At 39.9% G+C, this 12,824-nt stretch overlaps 1 protein-coding gene across 3 annotated transcripts in view; it reads left to right on the top strand.

The window, feature by feature from the left end:
• The window catches only part of RPRD2 (regulation of nuclear pre-mRNA domain containing 2), a 64,048-nt gene that overhangs the window by 24,802 nt on the left and 26,422 nt on the right, over positions 1 to 12,824 (top strand). For all 3 annotated transcript variants that reach the window (XM_036234939.1, XM_036234940.1, XM_016122758.2), the window contains exon 2: positions 604 to 733. In XM_036234939.1, the coding sequence (XP_036090832.1) occupies positions 604 to 733 (130 nt within the window). The remainder of the gene's footprint in view (positions 1 to 603; positions 734 to 12,824) is intronic.

Genomic DNA, 12,824 nt, shown 5'->3' with positions numbered 1-12,824 from the left:
TATTAAAATTGTCCAGGATAACAATGAAACTCGGGTGATGTTGCTCAGGGTTCCAGATGGTAGATTGATCGGGCCTTGTCATGGGCCTTTGAAAAAGATTGACCCAGATGTGTTTACGGGAGCACGTTGTTTGTTTGCCAGAACATTCCCTCTAGCCGTGAAAGTAGCAGCAGAGCCTCTCTTCCAGTGGATGGGAGGACTTGGGTGTATCTGAGTGGTATCTGGACTGGTCAATGAAGGGAGCCTGTCCACAGTGACTCTGTGGAAGAGGTTAAGCAATTTGCCTGAGGTCACATTCTGTTTGGATTCTAAAGGCCACGCTCTTTCCACTGACCCTGGCGTTTTTGCAACAAGATGAGCTGCTTTGACTCAATTTTTATCTTCCCAAATGTTGGGGAGAACAGTTTTGTTTTGTTTCAGCTTCTCCAGAGTTAATGAGATTTTTTTAGTGCCAACCATTTACATCCATCCTTCCATCCATCCTTCCGTGTGTCCGTCGGCTCATCCAATACCAGTTAAACACCTTGAGAACAATATATTTACAATAAGTTGCACTAAATATAAATGGACTCATTTGCTTTTCTTGCCTTTTGTCATCTCTAGCTGCCTATCCTCACCGTTTGAATCTCTTTTACCTTGCCAATGATGTCATACAGAACTGTAAAAGGAAAAACGCAATCATATTCCGTGAATCGTTTGCTGATGTACTTCCAGAAGCAGCTGCTCTAGTGAAGTAAGTAAATTCTTATGCTCTTTGGGATCTAAGCTTATAAAATTGAGAATTTTCATTTCCTTTTTTCTCTGTTATTGGTAAGAACTATAATAATTACACATGCTTGAAGATCCAAGGATATTTTGCCCAAATTGTTCATTATAACTTTCCTGAGAATGTACACATTTTTCTTTTAAAAACTCTTCCCTTTTTGGAAGACTGTCTGTTATTTACTGTCTGCCTCCTCTTCCCTAACTTGCCTATATATATCTCTCCTGGTCACATTCTTTGGCTGTCTTCTTTCTGTTTTTGTGGGGTTTTTTACACACTTCCATACTTCTTTCAGAGTCTTTCTGAAATCTTGTCCCCTCCATGAAATCCGTGTAAGTAAACAGAAATGAAAAAATTTATTCCCAGCTCTGTATTGGTGCACTCCATGCTTAGCAGGGTTGTATCCAGCATTTCCCAAAGTGCTAGAATGCAGATCTGATATTATTTTTGCCTTGTACTAAATGTTTTTATTGCATTTCACCCATATTTGTAAGGTGTTCGGTACAAGACACATACCACACACGAACCACACACACACACACAATTGGAGGATATACAATTAAATGGAGCAATCAAAATAGCTAAATAATTTCTTAAAATATATATTTATTAGCATAATACATTTCTATAAATAAATGAATTTTATATATTATTGATCTATTTGTTAGTATTAACCCTGTCACAACGGAATGATCCTTGTTCCTTCCTTTGGATTGTTAACTGGAGATATCTACTTTGGTATTAACAAAATATTAAAATATGTTTCCTGCTTGGATGCACTAAGTAGTCAAGATTTATACACACGTCAGAAGTACATAAAATAATAGCAATAATAGCACCTCGCATTTATTGAACACTTGAAATTTATCAGATATCGTACCAAGTGCTACGTGTGCTTTAAGTCATTTACTCCTGAGAACAACTTTATAATAAACTGGCCGTTACTATTACCCCGTTTCAAGGAGGAGGAAACTGGTTCAGATGAAGTGGCTTGCCTCAGCTCTCAGCTACCCGGGGGTGGGACAGGCAGCGGGGGCGGGCTCGCATAGAATTCCCACCCAAGCCTGTCTGCACCCTAAAGCTCATGTTCTTTGCCATGTAGCCACTGATCTGTGCTGCCTCTTTACATGTACAAAACCAGTAATTTTGAGTAAGAAAAGCATATGCTGAGTGATCACCGCTTAGAGTTTCTGCTGTAAATATCGCCATAGTCTTTTTAAAACTTAGCCTAGTGTTTCCTAGACTTAGGATTCATGACCTAGTTCACAGATTAATGTAGGATTATCAGCTTGTTTTACCATGTGAAGATATTTAAAAACAATTACTTCCTGTTACTGTTGCTATTTCACAGGCAAAGGTAGAAGGACATATCTCAGGATAAAGTGCAGTCCTTTATTATAGTGTGAGTGTGTGTGTGTGTGTAGCAACCCTTGGTTGACCTCACAGGTGGCAAAGACCTTGTCAGTTTACAATCCCTTATTTTATTTTTTTATGCCTACAGCATCTAGTCTTCCTGGTGGTCTTCCATCCAAGTACTAACCAGGCCCGACCCTGCTTAGGATAAAGTACAGTCCTTTAAATTAAAATTTTAAACTCTGAAAATGTTTTTAATTCAATGAAGGGTACCTTCGGAAACCCATAGTAAATATCAAACAATGTAAAACAATGAATCATTCCAAGATGGATGCCTCGTGTCATAATCACTATTCACCGTTATGCTGGAGATGCCATCATTTCTAAACAAAAAATGCATTTAGAAGAGGCAGAATTGTCATTGTTCGGAGATAGTATGATTACCTACGCTGGGGGTAGGCAACCTTTTCCTGTAAAGGTCCGGATGGCGAGTATCTTAGGATTTGTGGGCTGTAGGCTCTGTCACCACCACTCACTCTGCCGTTCTTGCGTGAAAGGAGCAGCGGGTGACACATAAACAAATGGGTGCAGCCGAGTTCCAGTGAAACTATGTACAGAACAAGCAGCGAGCCAGGTCCGGCCTAAGGGTGGTAGTTCGCCACCCCTGGCCTACAGAGAATCAGCTAATGAGAGGGTTCGGTTAGATGGCCAGATTCGAGTTCAACAGAGGAAAGCAGTAGCAGGCAGTGAGTAATACAAACATGTAAGTGCCAGGCAGGTGACATAGATGGGCGAAGTGGGCCGAATATGGGGAAAAACCCACCTAAAAGAGGCGGCAGCTACTTAGTGCTGGTTGGCTGTAAATATGAAGCCAGTGCCGAAGCATGCCGCAGACCTTCCGGAGACTTCTCTCACTTTTTTAAGCTAGGTCAAAACCTGGAGATTTATAGGAATCTCCCAAGTTTTAAATGAAACTAAATCACATTTTTTAAAAATATATTGTTAGCCAAACAAAACTTACATGATAACTAAATTTGAGCCTGTTAGAGACCTCTGAATTATAGCATCATTTTATTCCTTTAGTTCCTTTAAGGGGTTACTTAATTTCACTTGATTAAAAGTTACAAGGGGGTGGACTCACTGTCATGTTGAGAGAGGCGACCGAAGAGGGAAACAAGTTTTTTCAGATGGGTTTAGAAACTTTTGCTTTCCAAATAATTATCTAATTATTCCAGTTCCCTTTTATTAAATTTCAGTTTATCCCTCTCTCACAGGTTTGAAATTGCATAGGCTCAGAGCCTGGAGATTTTGCTTTACACATGCTAGTTATTGTTGTCATGAAAATACATGAGAGGGAGGGGCATAAATGAAGATGAAGCATCCTGATAATATTTATTTACCATTTGTGTCCTAGAGAGCCTAGCTAAGGGACAAATGCCAGTCCATCTGAATGTATACATCATTGTGAGAACAGAACAGTTGAAACTTCCGTTTGAAGCACAGGAAGTATCTTTATGAATATCAGTTAAGTTACCACTTGGAACACTGTGGACTGTTCTTCCACTTCCATAACTTCTATTTTTTCACCAATAAGTTTTTACACACACACACACACACACACACACACACACACACACACACACACAATGTCTATACAGATTGGAGAGAAGCCCTGTAACTGAAGGCTTGCTTATATCATGTCAGGATTGCGTGGTAGTAGGTGAAACTCCTAAGACCTGTCGCTACCCCAGACTTTTATGAAAGGCAGTCATTTTTCCTTTAAAATTCTCATCTTTAATTGAACCGAAAAGTGAACTTAGCACTACTTGTTATCAGAGCTTAATGTGTTTTTGGTTTTTTGTTCGTCTGTTTTGACTGGTGATTAAGAATTGTATGTATGACCTTGGTTTGGAAAAGGTGTCATGACAGATTTGGGGAAACGATGAGCTTGGTACTCTGAAATAAATCCAGCATAGGAAGGGCCTCTGATGTCCTCACAGCTGGTTGTTAGGAAAGAAAGTGTTGCAACTGTTTGGAGTTTGAGTTTTGGCGGTTGTCTGGCTTAGTGCACTGTCGGACTGCGCTCCCGCTGCCTGCATACTCTCTCCGGGACGCTTCTCTGCTCGCGGGCTCACCTGCCGCCCGCCTGCCCGTGACCACTGCATCTGCATCTGGATTTTTGACCGTCTTCAGCTACGTTCTGGGAACTACGGCTTCATTGTTACGTGATGATACTCGGCTCAGAATGTCTAAAACAACAATACACCTTATATTTGTATAAAGCCCAACTCCTATAATTTTTGTGAAAATATGTTAGAAATTGAAATGCTATACAGTGTTATTTGGAACTTAACAGTAACCAGCTTTGCAGGTGAGCAGACTGGATTTTATTACTCTTTTTTACAAAATGAGAACACTGAAGCCCAGAACAGTTGAGGACTTGCCGAGAGTACAAGGACAGTTTGGTCAAAGGCCTGAGACTAGAACTGGGATTTTTCTGACTCTTAGTCCTCTGTTATTTCTGTTCCGCCACATAGCCCTCCTTAGCCTAACGTACAGTTTTTTATGTTATAACTGCCCCTTAGTAATTTTAAATTCTTATCCTTTCATTTCTTAGTCACTAGGGGCTGATTCTTCTGCCGTTTCTTCCTCCTCTTCTCTCTACCCTTTAACCTCTATTTGTATTATCTCTGTTTGATATATTTGTATTATTATAACAGCCTTCTAACTAGTTTCTCAGTTTCCGATATCCTTTTCATTCACTTGGGTCTACGTACACTGATGTCCAGAGATTTAATGGTTTAAGACCACAACTTCTGGAACCAAGGTGCATGGATTTGAATCCTGTCTCTGCCTCCTCCCAGCTCTGTAACTTTAGGGAATTTAAATTCACCCCGGTGTTCTTACCTGTATAATGGAACCAGTAATAGTACCTACCCTACAGAGTGTGGGCACTGCATGAGTTAGTAATACATGTGAAGAGCTTAGAGCAGTGACTGGCATACAGTAAACACTTAATCAATGTTAGCTGCTGCTGTGATGAAGAGGATGATGATGGTTACTCCCACTATTATGACAAGTTAGTGTTACCAGATCACTGCTCTAATCATTCTTTAATATACATTTCTATATTGCTTTATGATTTAACAGATTTCTTTTCATCTTTGTAATTTTGATTCTCAAACTATGTAATTAGAGGCAAAGATTATTGCCTTCATTTTACAGATGAGGATATGGATAAATGATATAAACTACTTTAAGATAGGTAATCGAACATTAAGAAAATAAGAAAGAATGAGATCACGTCACTCAGTAGCCTTCTCTGAGTTTTTTCCCTTGCCGTACCATCATCCAAGCCCTTTGGGAAGGTACTAAAGTCCTCTGCCGTCCGATCTCAACCTCCTCCCCATCCTTGTCACCAGCTCTCCCCGCCCCGTAATGAACCCTTGCTCTAGGCAGACGCTCATACTGTATGTTTCAGTATAAGAGCTTGTGAAGTTTACTTCCCAGACTATCTCTTTTTTCTTGGAAAGCAGCGAAGCTTAGAAGTTCAGAATGCAGTCTGGAATCAGGTTGCCTAGGTTCAAATCCTAAATCTACCACTTGTTAGGTTAGTTATTTAATTTTTCTGTGCTTCAGTTTTTTCGCTTGTAAAACAAGACTGGTCATGATAGCTTGCACATTTCAAGCTAACTGTGCTGTCCCGATGGTTGCTGCTGGTGTTGGTGAGTTTGTAGGAGGGATCTCTGTCATGGCAGACCCATGGGCATGCCCTGCTGGCTCACACGCTGGGTACGAATAAAATGGATTCCAAAGAGCCACCTTCAGCTGGAAGAGATTCAAGGAAATCGTTAAGGAAGTCAGCACCTTGGCTACAACTCTGACACAGTAGCATTTGTGCCAGTTCCTGGTTGAAATGGTGACAGCTGTGCTAGGGCCAAGTGCTAACATGCCTTGATTGGATAGAAAGTCACCTGCGAAGATTGCAGTGTCAGTGGAACCACACTGCTTGAAGCTCTAGATGGCATTCTGTCACCAACTTGTCCAACTGACAAGCCCTTGTGTGTGCCGCTCCAGGATGTCTACGAAATTGGTGGTATTGGTACTGGCCCAGTTGGTTGGGCAGTGACTGACGTTAGAGCTGAAGTAATAGCTGTTGAAATACACCATGAAGTTTTGAGTGAAGTTCTTCCTGGGAACAGTGTGGGCTTCAGTGTCAAGGATATATCTGTTGAAGATGTTTATCGTGACTCGGGTGATTATCCTGAGCCATCCAGGCCAAATCAGTGCTGACCGTGCACCTGTGCTGGGTAGTCACACAGCTCGCAGAGTGGAAGGAGAAGATTGATCACCATTGTGGTGAGAAGCTGGAAGGTGGCCCAGACTCTTGAAATCACTCATTTTGTTTCTGGCAAGCCCATGTACGTTGAGAGCTTCTTTGACTTTTCCACATCTGGGATATTTTTGTTGTTTTGCTGCTCATCGTGAGACAGACTACTGCTGTGGGTATCATCAGAGCAGTGGACAAGGTGGCTGCTGAAGCCAGCAAGGTCACCAAGGCTGCCTAGAACGCTTAGGAGGCTAAATGCACATTATTCCTAATAACTTGCCACCCCCGGCGTAATCAGTGGTTGGGAAAACTGTCTCAGAACTTTTGTCTCAATTGGCCATTTAAGTTTAATAATAAAAGACTGGTTAATGCCTCTAAAAAATAAAGTTTGTTAAATTAAAATTATTACATACATGGTAGTAAAAGCTAAAGGACAATACAAAAAGACCGGTTATGGATAACTGCATCGTAAAAACTTCGGAAGGAAAGGAGAATGTTTTCCGGACCATTTGTTTTTTTGTGTGGTAGTTTTATTAGTTTTCAAAATTAGTACTTTCTAGTGGAAATGACCAAAAGTCTGTCAGAATTTTGAAAGCCATTTAAAAAAAAAACTTTAATGAAAGAAAAAAAAGAACATCCCTGACCTAGATCCTTCAGCAGCAAGTTCACCAAATATTGAAGGAAGAAATAATTCCAATTTATACACGCTTGTTCAGAGAAAAAAAAGAGAGAGAGGATGCTCTTCGACTTATCTCAATGAGATTAGCATTACCTTGACAGCAAAAGTGGGCTAGAAGGGTATGAGAAAATTACAGACCTGCCTTACTCATGAACATAGATAACAAGAAAAACCCCGTGTCTAGCAGAACGTCAGGAGTAAGCAGCAGCTTAACCACGTGGGGTATATCCCAGGAACAGAAGCATGGCTTAAGATTGGAAAATAAATTTGTATAATTCATTGCGCTTAAAAATTAAAGGAGAAAAATGGGATATTGATCTCAAAAGGTGCAGAAAAAGTGAAAATTTCACTTACTATACAACAAACCAGAAATAAGGAACTTCTTCAGCCTAGTAAACATTTCTCCCAGAAATAACAGACCTGCGCAGGTGCCGCCTCGGAAGCAGGACCAGGATGCTGTTCCCATTAGCTTCCTGAGGGAGTTCCCACGCTGAGTGCCAAGGCCAAAAAGGGCAAGAAAGGAAGGTGTCGGTGGAAGGATTGAAAAAGGAAAAACCAAAGTCTCCATCAATTGCAGATCATATGATTGTATACACGACAAATGAAAAGAATCCATAGGTAAATTACCGGCAGGAATGAAGTTTAGCAGAGTTGCTGGACTCGAGTCAAATAGTAGAATTAATTACTTGAACCATGTACCAGAAACTAAGAAAATGAAAATAATTCTTTATACTGGGCCCGGGAGAAATAGAGTTCGTTTTTTGTTATTCACAGAAATTCCGTTTCATCAAGTTGCCATGAACACGGAATTAGCAAATGCCCAACCACACTGCTCCCGGGTGAGATGCAGGTTCCCACGCGCCCTGGCCGCGCTGCGGCCGCCGATCGGTACACAGCCTGGCTGTGCGTGTGTTTCTGCACCTTATTTAGTATGTACGTCGCTGTACCGATGATTCCTTACCATGGCCCTCGCAGCCAGCGGCGCTGTAATGCCCGACCCAAGTTTAATGCCCGTATTTTCTTTCTGACGCACATCACAGCCTCCTTGTGCTCAGCGACACTGGACAGAACTTCAGCACTAAGCTTGGAGGCCATTTTAAGAGTCATCAACAAGGCATATGAATGCAAGGGGGCGCGACGCCGGATAGACCGCGAGGAGGTCGCTGTCTCTAGTGTGATGGCTGGAACAGGTGGCAGAGCCTCGCCGCGGGCGGCCTCCCTGGGGAGCGTGCACATCAGCCCGCTCACACTTCCCCTGCTCTGTACGTGTCCAAAAGCAGAAGCGTTTCCCCGGCACCATGTTAGAAATTAAAACAGAAATTGTTCAAATATTTGTTAATCACCTTTAAAACAATAAATGTAAATAACAAAATTTTAAAATTTTAGAGGAGTGGCAGCGTTTTGCATCCTGGTAGATGGGTCTCTGGTACGTGGCTGCAGAGCAGACACCTCCATTCTCCTAGATGCCTCTGCATTCAGTCTGTTGTGATATCACACCTCCTACAGCCTTAGAACTGCTGAGTTTATCATTAGGCCTAAGTCAAGTTCCAGTCAGGAGAGAGCAACCACACACCAGTAATTTAAATAAGGAAAATGTAATCTGAAGAATTGTTAAGTAAGTAACTAAAACAGTAACTAAGGACTAGAAAGAATAAAAGAACTCGGAGGCGTGGTGGGATAGTATGTGCTGAAGGCAGGTGCTCCCTACCCCTGGACCTGAGGGCAGAGCGAGTGGCCCGCCCTCCTCCCAGCTGAGAGTCAGACCCGAGGCGAGTGGATTGCTGTAAGAACACGCCACCTGCCACGTAGTGGCTAAGAAGCACTCGACTGCAGGACAACCCCCGCCCGCCGCTGTGCCAGGGGCTGCCAGGATGCCTGCAGCCTGCCGGTCCACTCAGGACAGAACACCAGGAGAATCCCTGCCGCCTCTTCCAGCCTCTCAGTGTCACTCTAGGGCCCTCTCTTGTCAGAGGCTCACAGTGAGCCAAAGGGAAATAGAGTTTGCAGATTTCGGCTCCGTTATCAGGAAAAGGGTGGGTTTAGAGGAGACAGGCAGTAGATTAATAACTGGCACACAAACTTAACAGCTAAGGCATCAAATTCCCAAGTCCGCCAACACGATCAGCAAGGCTGCGGCCCCAACCTCGGCACGATGGGAGCTCTCAGATGCTGTTGGTTTGAAGGTCGAGGGGGCTGACCTTTCAAAAAGCTTCTGTGCACCCGGAGATCTTAGAGTTCCACCCCTAGCCCTTCTCCCTGAGAAAACTTCTGCCTATGTGCGGAAGATCATTGGAAGGCATTTTTATAGCAACATTTTTGTGGTAATAAAAATTTGTAAACAACCCAGATATTTTTCTGCAGTAAAATAGATGAATTGTGGCATCTTAGAATTCTAGGCAACAAAGGAAGTTTAATGAATTTCATTTACATTCAACAACATAGATGAATCTCATTAAATGCTGATTGAAGAATAAGGGAACATTTATGCATCTATGTTATTCCATTTATCTAAAGCGCAAATTTAGCAAAAATAAACTATTTTTTACGCATGCCCAGATGGTAAAACTATGAAGAAATACAAGGAAACAATCACCACAAAAGTCCGCCACATCAGGCAGCTGAAAGGGGTCCACTCAGGTGTTCTGGGGACCTCGCAGTATTTTGATTACATGTATAATTATTTGTTGAATGATTACATACCTGTGTTTTGTGTAACTTTTGTCATGTTCGTTTCATAATCTCAAAATGTGATCACTTAAAGAGACTGAAGTAGAGCACACACAAAAAAGAGATTTATTTGGACTAAACACGATTAAGAAATCGCAGTATTGAGTAAGTGAATTGAAGAAGTTGGGTCCTTTTGAAATTTAATTAGCGGCCTGGGAGAACAAACGGAATAGTGAATAGTAAACCGGAATAGTGAATGGGAATAGTGAATAGTAAACCATCGCGCAGAACAGAATTCTCAACTAGGTGATAAGCTCTGTGGGGCCTCGCTCACTCAGTCCCTCCACCTTCACTAAAGATTCTCTGTCCTCAAGAAATTTTTCCCTTCCTGACTTCTTCCCAGTCTGGGTTAAAGAATTCTTTGTCTTTGCTACCATTATACCTTGTCTCTTCTGTTGACTACCTGACACACTGCATCGTAGTTGATACAAGTGCTTTTTGCTGTCGGTTCCTGTCCCCCAGGCTTTGAGCTTCTGCTCCCAGGGCAGTGCCTGGCACCTGGTGGTTGATTAGTAAATGCTTGTAGACTGGATGACTGATGGATGGATGGAAATGCCATGGATGCCGTAAAGCACCGTTTCTTAAGTACAGGCCTAGGTGTCCCTAGGTGGGACCGTGGATGTGGCTTAAAATCTTACAGTAATCAGAGGGTAATTGTAAGCATATTCAGTATCGTCTGTATAATTACCTTGTAACAGTTCCGTGACTCATTTTTAGTGTTTGTGATTACATTTTGGCATGAGATGATATTACTTTATCAGAAGCTAATGATCAAAGAGTAAAGATGGCTTCACTACATAAGTAATTACATCAATTAAAAGTACTAATGATATCACCATACACTGAAAAAAACTTTCATAGTTCAAATGGAGAAAAATTAGAAAATAATTGAATAATAATAGTATCGTAGACTTGATAAATTTAAAAAAGGTCTATATTCAGTGTCAAGTTTACATTGTAATTTGTAATTGATTTCAACAAAATATAATTATTACTTTAAATTAATGTTAATATGAATAGTATTTGCTTTTTTATATTTAATTTGAAAATTTTGGCTTATAGTTATTGAAGAATTATGAAATGTAACAAATGGAATTATATAAGAGAAAAAAATATGGAAATGTGATCTGCATAGGAAATCCAAGAGAATGTACAGACAAAACAATTTAGCAAGATTGCTGGGTACAAATCAACATACAGGAACCAATAATATTTCAATACATGAAAAAATAACAAATCAAAAAATCTAACAGGAATAAAAGATAATATTAGTAGTAAAAACAAAAGCTATGTAAGGTACCTAGAATAAAAGTGCATTAAAACCTTTATGGAGAAAATTAAAGACTATTACAAAAAGATAAAAATCAGCATGTGGACGCAGTCCATTTTAATTAAAAATTCCAATAGGACATTTTAAGAAACTTGTTATACTGATTCTAAAGTTCATGAATGTCAAGCCAAGACTTGTTAAAAAGGAGGTAGGACTTAACCTATGAAATACTAAGATTTATTTTTTTGACTGTGGTAACTAATTAAAAGACTGTGGGATAGACAAATAGATTCAGTGAACCAGACAGCCCAGAAATGGACTCGTACATGCAGGGACCTTTGTAATTAATTGGTAGAAGTTGCATTACAAATCATTGAGGGGAAGGTGACGTCTTCAGTAAGTGATTCTGGGACAAGCTTTCCATACAGAAAAAATAAAAATTATAATATTTTCCTTACACCATCCTCAAAAATACAATCTAAATGAATTACCTGGGTGTTTAAAACAAAACTTTAAAATGTTAGAAGAAAATATGAAAATTTTTATGACAATCGGGGTAAAAAAGCTCTTTAAGACACAAAGAACAGATAATATTTATGATTTATATCAAAATCAAACTTCCGCATTACAAAATAAACCATAAAATTAAAGACAGGTGACACACTAGAGAAGATATTTGTTATAGGCAAATAAAAAAGGTAAGTTGTAAAATCGGAATTTTATAGAGTAACAAGTTTTTAGAGATAAAATCTATCCACATCTAATTTCTGAGGTTTTTAAAGTTTTGACCTCCTTCTCCTTGAGTTGACCCATTATTTAGTCTTCCATTCAGGCAGCAAATATTTGTGTTAAGAACCTGCAAGAAGACATAGCACATTGTTCTGATGACATCCCGGAAATAAAATATTGATAAAGAAAAGCTATTCCCCTGAGATAGGCACAGGATTATGCTGTTTAGTTCTGTTTATTTTAACTGTGACACCAGGGCACCTCCTCATCAACTTCGTGGTTTGAAATAATTGGCTGATACTTTGCTATTTTAAAGGCTGGGGTGAGTGGTGGTTGTTAGCAAAGGGAGTAACTGTTGAACATCCTAGCGATTCTGCAAGGTCGGACAATTTTTTATTACTTTTAAGTCAAAAAACAAAGTTTAGAATTAATTGTTTTATGTGTGATAATGATTGTACATTTTATAGAAATCGAGATTGTGATTAGTATTGGCTTAAGTAGAAGTTTAGAATAACAAGGTAAGTATATTTGTTACTCTGGGTTTTGTTTTGGTTTTGTTTTATCTTAGGAGAATTCCTAAATACCAGGGATAGTTGAATTGTAGAAGTCTGAGGTTTATGTGTTTGCATAGATAAAGAACAGATCTAGCTAAAATTTTAGAGCTGACAAATTACATAGTAAAAATCATTTTACATATGAGGAAGCCTTGCCCGCAAAAACTTCTTCCTAAAGCCAGACTAAAACCTGTAGTTTCCATATCCATTTCTAATGTAATGTTATACCCTAGTCTTATTTGAATGTTTTCTTTGCAGTTTGTGTTTTTGTAGCATATTTTAGTTGAAGACTTTGATGAATAGCTATTGAGACCATAATGAATACTTTGGTTTGAAAGTGACAAAATCCAGTTATCATTCATTCATTTACTATTTAGTGAGCACCTTGTAGGCGTCAAAGAAACAATGATAAATAAGTT

This window comes from Rousettus aegyptiacus, unplaced genomic scaffold, assembly GCF_014176215.1.
Source record: "Rousettus aegyptiacus isolate mRouAeg1 unplaced genomic scaffold, mRouAeg1.p scaffold_m13_p_17, whole genome shotgun sequence".
Lineage (NCBI taxonomy): Eukaryota > Metazoa > Chordata > Mammalia > Chiroptera > Pteropodidae > Rousettus > Rousettus aegyptiacus.
The sequence above is the reverse complement of the archived record's forward strand: the minus strand, read 5'-3'. Positions and strand labels throughout refer to the sequence as shown.